This window comes from Galeopterus variegatus, unplaced genomic scaffold (assembly GCF_000696425.1).
Source record: "Galeopterus variegatus unplaced genomic scaffold, G_variegatus-3.0.2 Scaffold3992, whole genome shotgun sequence".
Lineage (NCBI taxonomy): Eukaryota > Metazoa > Chordata > Mammalia > Dermoptera > Cynocephalidae > Galeopterus > Galeopterus variegatus.
This window is the reverse complement of record NW_007730103.1, coordinates 127542-144052: the sequence shown is the minus strand read 5'-3', so window position 1 is coordinate 144052 and position 16511 is coordinate 127542. Positions and strand designations below refer to the sequence as shown.

The 16511-nt window shown below is 34.9% G+C and overlaps 1 protein-coding gene across 2 annotated transcripts in view; it reads right to left on the bottom strand.

The window, feature by feature from the left end:
* Positions 1-16511, bottom strand: part of THOC2 (THO complex 2) — a 177716-nt gene that overhangs the window by 59789 nt on the left and 101416 nt on the right. For both annotated transcript variants that reach the window (XM_008586447.1, XM_008586446.1), the window contains 3 exons: positions 15851-15972; positions 15050-15183; positions 4534-4700 (listed from right to left, as the gene is read on the bottom strand). In XM_008586447.1, the coding sequence (XP_008584669.1) occupies positions 4534-4700; positions 15050-15183; positions 15851-15972 (423 nt within the window). The remainder of the gene's footprint in view (positions 1-4533; positions 4701-15049; positions 15184-15850; positions 15973-16511) is intronic.

Here is a 16511-nt window from a genome sequence, read left to right as displayed (position 1 = left end):
AAAAAAAAAAAAAAAAAAAAAAAAAAAAAAAAAAAAAAAGTCTTCTATTTCCTTATTAATCTTTTGTCTAGTGTTCTAACCATCAATGATTATTATAAAACTATTTTCCCTTCAATTATATCAATGTTTGCTTCATATACTTTGGGGCTCTATTGTTTGCTGCATACATGTTTCTAACTGTTATATATTCCTCAGAGGTTGTCCATTTTATCAATACATAATTCCTTCATTGTCTTTTGTAAAAATTTTTGTCTTAAAATCTTATTTTGTCTGATATAAATATAGCCTCCCCATCTGTCTCCTACATACTGCTTGCATGAAATACCTGTTTCCATACTTTCACTTTCAAGTTATTTGTTTCTCTGGATCTAAAGAGAGTTTCTTATATTCAGCACACAGCTGGATCATGTTTTTATACATGCTGCCAAACTATGCCTTTTAATTAGTGAGTTTAATCTATTCATTATTTAATTAATTACTGATAAAACCGGACTTCTGTCATTTTTGCTATTTGTTTTCTATTTGTTATATATTTTTTGTTCCTCATTTCCTCCATTACTGCCTTCTCTTGTGTTTGATTTTTTTCTGTATCATTTTGATTCCCTTCTCCTTCTCTTTTCTGTTTATTTTTTAGTTATTTTCTTAGTGGTTACCTTGCATGTTATTATTAACATTTTAAACTTATAACAGCCTAGTTTGAATTAATAACAACTTAGCTTTAATAGCTAAGTTGCTATAAATAACTCTGCACCGATATCTCTTTCCCTCCCCCTGTTAGTCACAAATTATATCTTTAAACATAGTGTGTCATTTAAGAGACTTAAATTATTGTTTTTTGCCTTTCTCTTTTAAATCATATAGGTGGGAAAAAAGGAATTACAAACCAAAAATACAGTAATACTAGCTTTTATATTTTACCTACGTGGTTACTTTTACCAGTGTTCTTTATTTCTTCATATGGCTTCAAGTTACTGTCTAGTGTCCTTTCATTTTAACATGAAGGACTCTAACATTTATTGTAGGTCAGGACTATTAGCAACTCGGTTGGCTTCGTTTATCTGTGAATTGCTTACTTTCTCATTTTTGAAGGATAGTTTGCCAGATATAGAATTCTTGGTTGGCAGTTTTTTTCTTTAATCACTTTAAATACGCCATCTCACTTGCCTTCTGGTTTCTGTGGTTTCTGAAGAAAAATTGGCTGTTAATTTTACTGAGGATCTCCTATACTGATGGGTGTCTCTCTCTTTCTGTTTTCAATACTCATTCTTTGGCTTTGACTTTCAGCAACTTGAAAATAATGTGCCTCACTGTGTATCTCTTTGAGTATATACTGGTTGGTATTCATTGAGCTTCTTAGACGTGTAGATTCATATCTTTTACCAAATTTGGGAAGTTTTCAACCATTATTTCTTCAAATGTTCTTTTTGTCCATTTCTCTCTCTCCTCTCCCTCTAAAGCTCTCAAGATGCATATATTGGTACACCTGATGATGTCCTATTAGACTTAGTTCATTTTTCTCCATTTTTTCCCTCTTTTTCTTCCTCAGACTGTATAATTTCAATTGACTTATCATATCAGCTGATTATTTCTTCTGTTTGCTTAAATCTCTAGTGAATTTTTCATTTCAGTTATTGTACTTTTCAAATCCAAAATTTCTCTCCTTTTCATTGATGTTCTCTATTTAGTGAGATAGCATTCCCATGGTTTCCTTTAGCTCACAAGCATATTTAGGATTATTGATTTAAATTCTTTATCTATTAAGTCCACTGGCTTGACTCCCTCAGGGACAGTTTCTATTAATTTCTTTTTTCCTGTGAATGAGCCATATCCAGTTTCTTCACATGCCTCATTATTTCTTGTTGGGGAAGAAGATATAACAACCATACTTTTTTTTTTGAAGTTGTTACAACAAGCAAACGGAAAGGACATTCTTGGGGGGGATGGGAGAGAGGGAGGAGGGCAGGAGGTGTCGGTGATGGGCCATAATAATCATATACATTGTATATTGACAAAATAAAAATTTTAAAAAAAAAAGAAAACTGAACATGTTGAATATTATGTGACAACTTTGGAAATCAGATTTGCACCCCTCCCCAGGGGTTTGTTGATGTTTGTTCTGGGTTATTACTGTTTGCATGTTTAGTGACTTTTCTAAGTTATTTTGATAAAGTCTGTATTCTTTGTCATATATGGCCACTGAAATCTGTGTTCATAGGCTGACCATACATGCCTGGATGCCAACTCCCAAGATTACATCCCCTAAGTAGATCTTGATTTTCACAGCTTTCCTTACTTTACCTTGCAGACCACAAATTATTTAAAATCTCTGACATTTCCTCCCCTACCATCAGTGGCTCTTCTGACTGCGAGATTCTCACAACCAGGTAGCTCTGGCAATATAAACAAGGGAATGGTATTACACAGAGCAATATGTTCCCCTTCAAAGAACAGGTTACTTCTAAATTGAGTATTTCTTGGCTGGGTATTTCTTATATAAGAAAAGTACTTATTATCTACAAAAAAAGGATTATTCAAATATTGTCAATCCCTCCTCCCAGGTATATTTAAATTCCGCTCAAAAAAATGATACAAGAAATATTTTCATATAAAAAGACTTTTAATTCTAAAATTCACAATCAACTTGATGTTACACAACAGGTTATCATTATTCACTGTGGTATGCTCTGAAGCCTACAGTCTCCAAAGCCCTAATATATATTCTAATTAACCATGCCCAAGTAAAATCTCAGCTACTCTGTCACTTCAGCAGTTGGCTTCATATTCTCAAACTCAAAGCAATCATGGTACCTGTTGATATCTGATGGAATACTTGAACCTGTCTTTCTCTAACTCTCTGGCTGCTAGTAGGAAAAGGAACGGCTGTCATTGCTAAGTTTTGAACAAAGGTGTAGTGCTCTTGCCTAAAAACCCTACCATGGGCCATGTTTGGTCTCAAAAGGCAATACACTTTTAAACTCTGATATGCTTTCTGTTCTGTCTTTTGGAATATCCCATAGAATGGAAAATAAAAGATAAACAGAGGCAATTGGTGACACATCACTTGATAATCCTAAAAGGAATCCTCTTATCCTGAACTTGAGCTCCAAGAGGACAGGAATAGGCTCTCCTCTTCACATGAGTACCCTCAGGGCCTAGCAAAGCAACAGCCTATCATAAACACTCGATGAATGAATGAGTATTATGTGATTAGCTGATTAACCCAGGCAAGTAAACAAATTAGCAAAGCTATACCAAAAGGACAGTGGAGGCTACATTACATTAAAATCCTCCATGCCATCAAGAGAATTATCTCCCTAAAACATAGATCACTCACTTACAATTGGTGAGCATCTACTATAGGCCAAGCAGTAAACTAATCCACAAAAAATAGTACAACACAGAACCTGACCTATGTAGCTCACAGTCTGGCAAAGGAGATAGACACAGTTTATCCTAACATAACCTGGTATGTGTAAAAAGTATGTATCAAGTATTATGAGACTACAGACTAAGAAGTGTCTAATTCTGCATGAGTGAAGTGTCAGCTAAGACTTTACAGAGCAAGTAGCACTTGATCTCAAAGAATAAATAGGAGTTCACAAGATAAAGAGAAGTGAGAGAGTTGGGTAAGAACGGTTTTCCAGTTATAAGGAACTGCATGAACAAAGGTTCATAGCAATCTCTATACCTAAATTTAGGAAATGGCGAGGCATTTGATATGACTAGAGTATTATATTTAAGAAAAAAATGACCAAAGATAAGGGTGGAAAGAAAGAACAGTGCCACATCATGAAGAGCTCTTTCTGTCACATTTAGAAGTTTGAACTTCTTCTTACAGTAAAGGTTTTTATGCAGTGAAGTACCACAGTCAGATCTCTTTTAGAAAGAAACAGTAACAATATTACAGATGAATTGAAAGAGAAATAATCACAGACATAGATTAGCTTGACAGCTACTGTAGTGGCGTAAGTGAAAAATGATGTAAGACATACCTCAAGTATTCATTCACATCCATAAAAAATTCAAATAGCCCTTGTAGATACAATAAAATTCTAACTCTTAACACAGTATTCAAGGCCTATGACAACCTAAAGTACACCTACTTCTCCAACTTCATTTCCTGTGCTTTCTTTTCTCATCTTACAATCCAGCCATATCAGACTAGAAACCATTCCTTCAATCGGTTATGTATATCACACCACCACATCTTCATTCTCAGACTGTTACTCCTGCATAGAAAACTCTCAATGAACTCCTACTCATCCTTCAAGGACCAGATTAAAAAAAGGTTACATCTATAAAGTCTTCCCCGACGCAAAAATTAATTATACTTTCCTCTAGGCTGTCACATCACATCATTCATACTGTTAATATGGTATTTATAACATCACATTGTTAGCTATCCATTTATCTATTTCCTCTGCTAAAATGTCTGAGCTAAAAACAATAATTTACAAATAAAACTCAAACTAAATTATACATATAAAATTATGAAATTAATATATATATATGTACACACACAAGTTTTCTTACCTGGTAAAACTTGAATTTGAACCCAAGAATATGACACAGTGTTTGCGGTTCACACATACTCATGTAAGATTCTAATAAAGATATAAAAAAGTCGTCATGTTCTGGCCTGCATTCAAACACTTCTAAAATGACATCCAAAACTCTATTGGGATCCAGATTAAAGCATCCTGCAACAGATGAGATATACACAAATTCAAAAGTGATTATACATCATTTCTAGTAAAGCCATTAATTTTCAGAGATAACTTATATAGCAAGATTAAAATGTTTTTAAAAACAACTTCTTTTATAATTTTATGTCCCTCCCCCAAGGGAAATCTGCATAACTTTCAAGATCATAAAATCCACTCTACACATTTACAAATGAGAATGTGACTTGCCCAGGATCACCGAGTGGGTTAACGACAGGCCTGGGACTCAAGCCCAGGACCTGTGACACTAGTCAAGTAAACATCCTTCTATGCCACTCTGTCTCTTCAGTTCCTGATTACTCAAGGCTAGTGAAAGAGACCCACATTATTAATTCTTAGCAAAATATGAAAATCAAACAATGCACTTTACAAGTTCGGCAACTAAAGGGGTTTTTATAATGTTTTAGGCATTGTGTTAGAATGTTGATAAACAGATAAAAGTTCAGGTTCATGAGAGTGGACCATCATTTTTAGAATCATTTTTAGTTTATCTTACATATACAACAGAGCTACAACATATAGCTATACCACTGATTTATATTCATGGTTTTTTGTAGCATTCTAAAGGAAAAAGTGAGAATACCAAGGGCGTTGGGGACATAACAAAGAAGTAGAGATGACACAAGCAAACAGAGAAGAAAGAAAACAGACAACCTAGGGAGAGTAGGAAAAGGAAGGGACAGAAATACTGAATAGGTGTTCATGACTACTTATCCTTGCTCATCTCCTAGGAGGAACTAAAAAGGGCCAATGGACATAGATTTAATAAACATTCCTACCAGTCACCCTACTCTTAACATATTATTAACTCTACATGCATTCGGCTTCAGCTATTACCATAATTATTTTATAGTGCAGTCCCATCATTGTACATTTAAGTTATAAGAATTCAACCATTTACACACAGTAAAAAAAAAAAGAGAGAGAGAAAAATCATTTAAATGATATAGGCAATTCTACACACCATTCCTCTCAATAAAACAAATGCTTGTGACCCAGAGTGAGCATGAGGTATCAATCTCCTGTTCCCTCAGTTTACGTCAGTTCCCATATGCCTTGCATCAAGCTCAATAGATTCTAGTATTTTAAATTATGTATTTTTCATTAGACATGACCCCTAAATGCAAGCTAACCACTTCATAGGTCAAGCAAATAAACACTGATTTCTTCTATTGCTGGAAGATAAATGAACAACAATGTTAAGTCTAAACACTTGTATCTTATGGATGACTTAGAAGATTTTTCCAAGAAAACTCTTACATAATCTATTCCTGCCACCTTTTGTAAGAGATCTCCAAGGTTACTTCTATTAACTACACACTTACTTACGTTAAATGTAAAACTAATGTCTGTTCCACAGTATCTTAGCAATCACTCAGAAAACTATATCCTCTAAATCCAAGTACTTTTTTCCTCTTTTTATAAGATCCAAATTTAGTAAAACATTTTCTCCCATTTCTCATATTAAGGAAAAGAAAAACTAAAGCAGTGACCATGTATTACTGAAAAGAGCTCCAGATTTTCATAAATTCTCCAAAAAGTTGTTTCCCTAAAGTTCTGGGAAGAAAATTTCTAAATATTTTGCCTCCCCCTATAGCTCCAAAAAGGATGGCCTATTAATGTAAAAGTGACTCCAAAACAGCATTTACAATATTTAAATGCTGCTGGTGAGAATGTAAAATAGTACAAACACTTTGCAAAACTAACCATTCCTTTAAAAGTTAAACTTACACCTACCATATAACCCAGGCATTCCATTCCTAGGTATTTACCCAAGAGAAATAAATGTCTATGTCAGTGCAAAGACTTATGCACAAATGTTCATAGCAGCTGCTGTGGATTAATCAAATTGTGTTCCGAAAGTTCATATATTAGAAGCTTAATTCCCACTGTTACTGTTGAGGGTGGGAAATCCTATTATGGTAATTGAAAGGTGGGGCCTTAAAGAGTTGATTAGACTGCAGGACCATGCCATAGTGAATGGATTAAAAATGGTGGCCAGGGCTGTGGTTCTGAGGGCTTTAAAAGAAGAGCACATGAGAAACAGTCTCTCTCTGCTCTTCCATTTTCTGCCATGTGAGACCCCTGGTCACTGTCACTACCACCAAGAGCCTCACCAGATGTGTTCCCTGCACTGTGGACTGCCCAGCCTCCAAAACCATAAACAATAAGTTTCACTTTCTTTATAAATTACCCAGTTCCGTGTATTTTGTTATAAGCAACAAAAACGGACTAATATAGAAGCTTTATTTGTAATATGAAACACTCCCAAAGGTCCATCAACATATGAATGAATAAACAAATTTTAGTATACTATAACTGTACTATGTGAGGGATCTTCAAAAAGTTCATGAAAAGATTTGTATTATCTTTTAATTCTATTTTTCCACAAACTTTCTGAAGTACCCTCATATACAGTTGAATACTACTCAGCAATAAAAAGGAAAAAACTATTGATAAAGGCTATAACATGGGAGAATCACAAAATAATTATGCTGAATGAAATAAATCAGACCAGAAAAAAATACCCACTGTATGACTGCATTTATAGAAGAATTCTAGAAAAGGCAAACTAATCTACAGTGCCAGAGAGCAGACCCATGGTTGCCCGAGGAGAGGGAAATGGGAGACATGGGGGAATAAATACAAAGGGGCAAGAGGAAATTTGAGGGAGAATAACAGGTGTGTGCATTATCTTGTTTGTAGTGATGTCCCAGATGTATACCATGTTAAAACTCAAACTGTACACTTTAGATATGTACAGTTTATTGTACATTAATTACGTCTGAACAAAGCTGGAAAATGCCTCCAAATTACTGTAATGCTAACAACAATAGATTATGAAACTAAGATCTAGCAAATTCTCCAATTTATAACTTCTAAATTTACTAAGTATAAAAATTAAATCACTAAATAAAAATGAATAACACTCTATTCTGTCACAGATGATGAGAGACACTGAATAAAATTTTGAAAAGCTGGCTAGTGTATAATTACCCATTATGCTACATAAACAACACTTGTGAATAATCACTAGAACAGCAACACGTTAGATGGAAATCTTCTAAGTTTTTCATTCACAATGCTTTGAAGTTTACATTTTCAATGAGCTTAATGAAACATGAACCACTAACATTATGTTTTATTTAACGGTATTACTCAAAGGAGGTTATACTATCAGTTATCTATACTGTCAACTACCCATTTCATTCTAGGTGCAATTTAAGGCAGTAATCTAGAACAAGAGGTATGCACTTTTATTTATAACATATCAACCTTTGCATCTTTCACAAAAGGAAAACTGGCTTATGTGTTTTCTATTAAATATCTCAGGAGCCATAAGTTAGTCCAATCAATTCCATCCACAACATGGAAAAGGCAGGCAAACAACAGGTTCAGAAACAGTTAAGCTATTTCATATACAGTAAGATTCTAGTAAGAATCAGTAAGCTTGGGCCGGCCCGGTGGCGCACTGGATAGTGCGCCGCTTGGGAAGCGCGGCGGTGCTCCCGCCCGAGGGTTCAGATCCCACATACGGACCGGTTCCCGCTCACTGGCTGAGCGAGGCGCGGGAGCAGCACCGAGGGTTGCAATCCCGTTGCCGGTCCCTGGTCCGGTACGGGGGCAACACTGAGGGTTGTGATTCGTTGCTGGACACGGAAAAAGACAAAAAAAGACAAAAAAAAAAAAAAAAAAAAGAATCAGTAAGCTTGAATATCAAAAAAAATATTTTTTTTCCTAATTGCAGCTGTGGTAGAACATAGGCACTCTTGTGTTCAAGCATCTTAGAAAGATTCTTTGGTCAATAAAAAATTTAAAAAATAAAAAATAAAAAGGCTTTTGTCCAGCCCAGGTATCAATAGTTATATGATCTTGAGAAAGATCATAACCCTAGCTCCCTACCTCTACCACCAGCTACATTAATAAACACACACACACACACACACACACACACACACACACACACACACACATACATACAATGCCTTTTGAGGAACAAACGGGGAACCATATTGGAAGGGAACAAGTGGAAAAATAAAGAAATGGAAGACCTGTAAATGGACATGGATTCATTTAAATAAATATTAAATGCTTACCAGAGGCTGGGAGTGGGGTGGCGGGAAAGAGAAGGGGTATATTAACAGGGACAAAACTGTGCTATCTGCCTTAAGTGAATCATTGTGCAATATATGCGTGTATTGACACAACACACTGCACACCACAAAAATAAATATAAATAAAATTGAAGATAAATATTAAATAACTGCTGACTATGTGCCAGGTGCTTGTGATACAGAGATTAATAAAAAACACCTCCCATACCATTGAGGAGAGTTCAAACCTTTTGAATGATATATCTTTGAAGAAACGCACTGAAAACTAGCTGGTGTTTCCTCAAAGACTGACAAGAAGGCCAGTATATTAAAGCGACTATAATTAGAAGCAAGAAATATGATTTTACTGACAATTGCTGTTGTACAAATAGGCCAAATTGATATTCTTAACAGGAAAATAAAAGACCAAGGTAAAATTGTAAACATGACTGGGAGAGATGTCCAGCCTATATACTTTAGGCAAGAAAACAGAATTACAGCCTCAACTATCATGTTCCTGAAAGAAAGGATCTTAGGAGACAAAGAAAAACCATGTTTTTAACAAGAGGAAATGATCTGGCATCTAGAAAAAATTCCTTTAGAAGCAGGCTAATAAAAATCTTTGTTAGACTATTTCTAAGAAATAATATTTGCAAAAACTGTACATCTCAAGGCAAGAACCAATGAACCGTCACAAAGAAATGATAAATGTTTAAGTGACTGACATGAACTATTCTGATTAGATCATTATATAATATATACATGTTTTAAAACAACAAAATGTACCCCGTAAACATGTACAATGAAAAAAATGAATTTAGGGCCAGCCCGGTGGCGCACTCAGTAGAGTGCAGCGCTTGGGAGCGCGGCAGCGCTCCCGCCGAGGGTTCAGATCCCATATAGAGACCGGTCCGCTCACTGGTTGAGCGTGGTGCGGGCGCGACACCGAGGGTTGCGATCCCGTTGCCAGTCATGGTGCGGGCACAACACCAAGGGTTGCGATCATGTTACCAGTCACGAAAAAAGACAAAAAGGAAAAAAAAAAAAAAAGAATTTAAATAAAAAGAACCAATGAACCTAAATGCAGAAAAATGTGCCTAACAAAATAAAGGTGTGATGAATGAATGAATGAATGAATGAATGAATGAATGAATGAATGAATGAATGAATGAATGAATGAATGAATGAATGAATGAATGAATGAATGAATGAATGAATGAATGAATGAATGAATGAATGAATGAATGAATGAATGAATGAATGAATGAATGAATGAATGAATGAATGAATGAATGAATGAATGAATGAATGAATGAATGAATGAATGAATGAATGAATGAATGAATGAATGAATGAATGAATGAATGAATGAATGAATGAATGAATGAATGAATGAATGAATGAATGAATGAATGAATGAATGAAAGAAAGAAAAGAAAAGAAAGAAAGAAAGAGAGAAAGAAAGAAAAAAGAGAAAGAGAGAGAGAAAGAAAGAAAGAGAAAGAGATAGAGAGAAAGAGAGAAAGAAAGAGAAAAAGAGAGAGAGGAAGAAAGAGAGAGAAAGAGAGAAAGAAAGGGAGAGAGAGAGAGACAGAGAGAGAAAGGAAAGAAAGAAAGAGAGAGAGAAAGAAAGAAAAAAAAAAAACCATGCTTGAGAACACCAATTTTGCTGTCTTTTTCACAGCAGGAGGGAAAAAACTTCTAACATATAGTAAAGAAACTTCAACAGAGCAAAACTTTTTAGATAAAGGAGGTAGCCAACTGGTTTCCCTTTCAAAGGGATAGGAGAAAGTTGACACAATGATAAGATGCATATAGGCTGAAGGAAACTTATATTCAGATTGACCCAAAGACAAAATAGTAAGTACACTCAAAATAAAGTAGTCCAAGAGGTTAAATGCCCATTATGGGACATTGTGTCCAAGAATAAAATGCGTCCAAGAATATGTATGTCCATATGTGACCAAGAATAAAATCATTTGGCTTGCAGTTTTATTTTGTTTTTAATGTTTCTCTGGTCACATGACAAGCAACCAAGAGGATTTGTGCGATCAAAGAGGCAAAGACCCTCATCCTACCCTTCCCCAGCCAAACCTATAACCTTGGATGCTAGGTAACAAATGAAGGTCTAAAGGTCTGATGAAGAGAGTTCTGATTCTGGGAGAGAAAGTACAGGTTAGGGCCCAGGCCAAAAAGATTCTGGATCACTAAACCCCAAACCAGGAAGAATCGTTTTCACTCTCCAGAACTAGTAAACTAGCAAGCTAGATCCATGACTAGTTTTTAGCCAGAACTTTTGATTGAGAGCAGGGATCAGCAAACTGTGGCCTGTGGGTTAAATCCATTTGGCTATTTTTGTAAACAAAGTTTTTTTGGAACACAGTCACACATCACACTCATTTATTTACATACTATCTATGGCTGCTTTCACACTATAATGGCAAAGTTGAGTAGCTGTAACAGAAACCATATGACCCACAAAGCCAGAAAATATACAGTACCTTGCCCTTTACAGAAAAAGTTTTCTGATCATTGTTTTAGAAGAATAGAAAGAATACCTGACAATCACTTTTTTTTACTATATATATTTAAGGTGTAGAACATGATGATACAGAGATTAATAAAAAACACCTGTAGGTTAATTACATTTTTTAATTAATGATAAAATATTCAAAGTAGAAGCTAGACATTTCTCTCATTTCTTGATTTAAAAAAATTATATAGATTGTACTCACTTTGTCTTTATGGATATTCTCCAACAGTTAAAAAACCTTCCTATGTTAATAACACATACTATATAGATATCTTACCTATTAAAGATTTGATATTTTCTATTTGATTTTTTGAAGGGCACCCAAGAGTAGAGTATTTATAGTTTAGTTCAGCAATTGAAAGAGTCCACCATCTCTTGATATCCTTTCTTCTTATTTCTAAAAGATGCTTTTTGCCATCTTGATGCAAGGGCCACTTGTATGGGGTCTATGACTTGGTAGCTCAAGAGTCTCCTAATCACTATTCATTCATATTTAATAAATTATTCAAATTTAGTGTCAGACTTGAGATCACAACCACCATGCAGACTCTCCTTCCTTGCTTGCTCATGCAGTAAATAGCCCCAGACTATCTGACAGGACAAACATTTTGATGTGCCAGAATCTTTCAGGGAGGAAATAACTGTCTTTTAACTACAGGATGATAAATAAGGATTTCTCCTGACCGGATCAAGTACTCTAAATGTTTAAGAGCACCTAAAACACATTCCTTCCAAACTAGGTATCAGTTTCTGACAATGGCTGGTGAAGGAGATCAGGCCTGAAACACTTTTCTATGATGTATTACCTCTCTAAATTACTCTTAAAAAGAAAACAATGGGAATAAACACAGAGAAATCCATCCAAAGATGTCATGAAAAATAGGATACTGTGTTAGTGAGCTGTTCCGACAAGATGAGACGAGGTCTGGATGGAGTTTGTGTTGAAAGAGAATCCAATAAATTCTAACAGTGAAAGAATACTCATTGGAATTAAGTCTTAACCTTAATTTTCACATCAAGGAAATGTTCCTTTCTCAGACAACTGGTGGGAGGGAGAGGTCATCTATCACAAACACTGAACCAGAGAGATGAACTTTCTAAAATCCTCCATGTCAGAGAAAAGAGGCTAAGAATCCCTATAAATTATATAAGAAAGGGGAAAGATTCACTTGTTTTTCACCCCGCATTTATTTAGCACTTACACACCAGGCACTGAGGCAAAGGAACGAAACAAAACAGACAAAAAAGAAAAAACCCTGCCCTTATAGAGCTTACATTCCAGTAGCGGGTTGAGGAGGGACAAAATACATAGTATATTATACGGTAATAAGTGCTAAGAAAAAAATAATCAAGGAACAGTAGAGAGTGTTGACAGGGGTGGCCAGGAAAGGCTTCACTGGGAAGATGACATTTGAGTGCTTCTGGCCTAGCATGCTTCATCATATGCTTGATGGGTTAGAACAGAGATTTAGTCCAACAAATCAAACTGTTTATACTCATGGAATATTCATGTTGTGTTATGAGCTAGCAGGTGTGACTGCCACATTGTTCTTCAGAGATAGTAACATAACCTATTCTCTAAAAGCAAAGTTCAAGAAGAGTAAGTAGTATACATTTTCCAATTAGATAAAAGCATGCCTTTAGGAAAACCCCTCATTGAAATGTTCCCAAAATAGCAAAGGAATAAAAAGGTGTAAACTCACAAGGACAATAAAAAGAAGAAACAGAGATGTCAACAAAAAAGGAAATAAAGTAAAAAACAAAAAACAATTGAGGAACTTACATAGCACAGAATTTTTATGTGGGGAATACTATCTTAAGTACATGAAAGGATACATAGACAAACCAGCAAAGCAGTACTGACAAGCTTCTCAAGCTAGATTAAAAAACACTTCAGGAAAAATGTAGAGCCTACCCTGGAAAGAATAAAAAGTCATCCCTCTAGGAGGATTTTTTTAAAATGGATCACTGCCACACAGGTAAGGGGGCCACCTGTCTTGATGTTAAATTGACAACAAGAGGAAGTAGCAAAGAAAGTAGATCAGCTGCCAGAACTAGACTAACTTCAAAAAAGGGGTAAATTTAAACTTAAAGCTACTTTAACCTTCTATACTTGTTGGTCACCAAAAGCCTAAGCTAAGAACAAGGATGACTACAGTAAATATAGTTTTATTTGGGTTCTTCCAAGGAAGAACATAAGGATTCAGACACCTCCTTTCTCTTTCTTAGCCATATATAAACTCTAACAACTAAGCGAAAGAACCAAGAAGCTGAAGATAATCACCCCCTTAAAATATAACCAGTGAGGCAGGAAATATGACTTCTCTGGCAGGTCTTAAAACCTGAGACACAAAGGTGTTACAAAATCTTCCCTAAGATAGCACACCGAACAAATAATAGCAAAAATTCTTTTCACCCTTGGAAAATCAGGATTACCCTATTTTTCTACCATTCATTCCCTTTCTATAGAAGTCAACTACTTCCTCCAAATGCTCAATGCAAATAAAAAGAAAAAAATAATGCTTCAGAAATTCTATTTAAAAGGTGGGGAGAATAACACTTTCCTACCTGTTACACGTTTGCAAACATCTTCTGCACTTACTTTAAGAAGCTATTATAAAGATAAAATAAGATGTGCACCAAAGTTCCTTGTAAAGGTATTTTTAAAATCAAGCTCACAAGAATTAAACATATCCAGATTTCGAGAGTTCACTAAAGATTTATTAAAGTATTCACATTTGCTTATTTTCTTTTCTCTTGATATGGATTGAATTGTGTCCTCCAAGTTTTATACACTAGAAGCTTGATCTCCACTGTGACTGTTAAGACAGTGAGAAATCCTATTACAATAAATGAAAGGTGGGGCCTTGAAGAGGTGATTGGATTGTGAGGACTATACCATCGTGAATGGATTGATCCATTCTCAGAATAATGGGACTGGTTTTGGTGGCTTTAAAAGAAGAGTGAATGAGCAAATTAGTCTCTCTGTCTACTCCACCATTCTGCCATGTGAGACCCCCGAGTCACTGTCACAACTAAGACCTTCACCAGACGTGTTCCCTGGACTTTGGTCTTCCCAGCCTCCAAAACTATTAGCAATAAATTTTGTTGTCTTTATAAATTACCCAGTTCCAGGTATTTTTTTTATAAGCAACAGAAACAGACTAATATAGGGCTGGCCCCGTGGCGCACTGCTACAGTGCACCGCTTGGGAGCGTGGCGGCACTACCGCCGAGGGTTCGGATCCCACATACAGACCAGCCGCTCACTGGCTGAGCGAGGTGCGGGCGCAACACCGAGGGTTGCGATCCCGTTGCCGGTCCCGGTCCGGTACGGGCGCGACACTGAGGGTTGCGATCCGTTGCCGGTCACGAAAAAAGACAAAAAGGGAAAAAAAAAAAAAGAAACAGACTAATATAACTCTATAAAATGACTGAGAAATACTTAATTAAAATTAGAAATACTAAAGAGAGCAGGAGTTAACATAAACACAGGTAACAATGACAAAACAATTTCTCATAAATATCATGCTAAATTTTTTAATTAATGATAAAATATTCAAAGTAGAAGCTAGACATTTCTCTCATTTCTTGATTTAAAAAAATTATATAGATTGTACTCACTTTGTCTTTATGGATATTCTCCAACAGTTAAAAAACCTTCCTATGTTAATAACACATACTATATAGATATCTTACCTATTAAAGATTTGATATTTTCTAAGATTAAATCACTAGTAACGTTTCCAGATAAATCTTGCCCCAATTCAGCAATCAGCTTGGCATAACCTTCATTCTCTTCTCTTAACAAATTGAATTTTTGCTGCTTATAACTGAAATCAGATATCATTAAGGAAATAAAATTAATTTCAATTAACAAAGTGTTCTTATCTCTAACTTACAACAATCACAAGAATAGTTGTTGAAGGTTTACCTCTTTATCTTTAACAGTGAAACATAACAGTGGTTTATAAGAACCCCAATGTTAATTACATGGGGAAAACCAGTAACACACAGAAAGGATATTTCTAATACCAAGGAACAATAACATACTACTATTTCCATCAATGACTAAGAACATACCCTGAGTAAAGCCACAGCCATAACTTAACTTATTACTACTAATAAAAGCATTATTGAGATAAATGTTACAGTGATAGATATGCTAACTACCCTGATTGAACTATTACATAACATACGCATGTACTAAAACAACAAACTGTACCCCATAAACATGTACAATTGAATGAATAAATAAATAAATAAAAGCACTGAATATTATTTTAACTTAGAATATAGACAAAATTAACATCAGTTTCACACAGGTAAACCTCACTGCTGACTCAATAATCTTAGGCTACTTTAGAAGGCAAAAAACAGAAGACACACACAAAAACAAAACAACTGTCCAAAGTGCGTTTAGAAACTGCTAGCATTCAAAATGAGAACTAAAAAACATATTCAGCTACTTGATCTGCAACATAAGATACATGTACTTACAAGAGTTTTGTCTTGATTTTAACTGACTTTTGATTGAATTGCTGTGATTGTTTGATAAGCCCTAATGATTCCAATGTTTCTGGATCCAGGCGTTCCTTTAGAACTGTGTCTGAAACTAAATACTGTATTAAAAAATATTAAGAGCCATTTATTCTTTAGCATTCCAACTATGCATCCACAATCTTAAATATATTCAAAATAATTTTTCCCAAAGAAGAATACAAAAAAAAATTCTATGTACATCAACAACTTATAATTTATAAAAAGGCTTGGAACTTCAATTTAACAAAAATGATGACTCTCCAAATACTGAAATTTATAATATACAGTTCTTTCAAAAAATTGACTAAAAAATTATATACATGTTACACACAGCCTACAAATAAAGAGAACTACAGATGAAAGTCTTGTTAAAATTGAGTGTCTTAACTGAATTTTCACTTAATACAACTCTTCAGCCATCTTTAGTTTCTACTGTAAGTCAAATTCTAGTACAGCCAAGACAAGGACATTCTTCCAAGTCTAACTAACGGCATTTCTCCTTGATTCTAAATTTATGCACATAAAATAGTTTACTAGACAATGATTATGATAAGTTCTAAAATTTATTATTTTTTAACTACCTCCATTCTTTTTCTCCTTGTCTAATAAAGTTTATGAA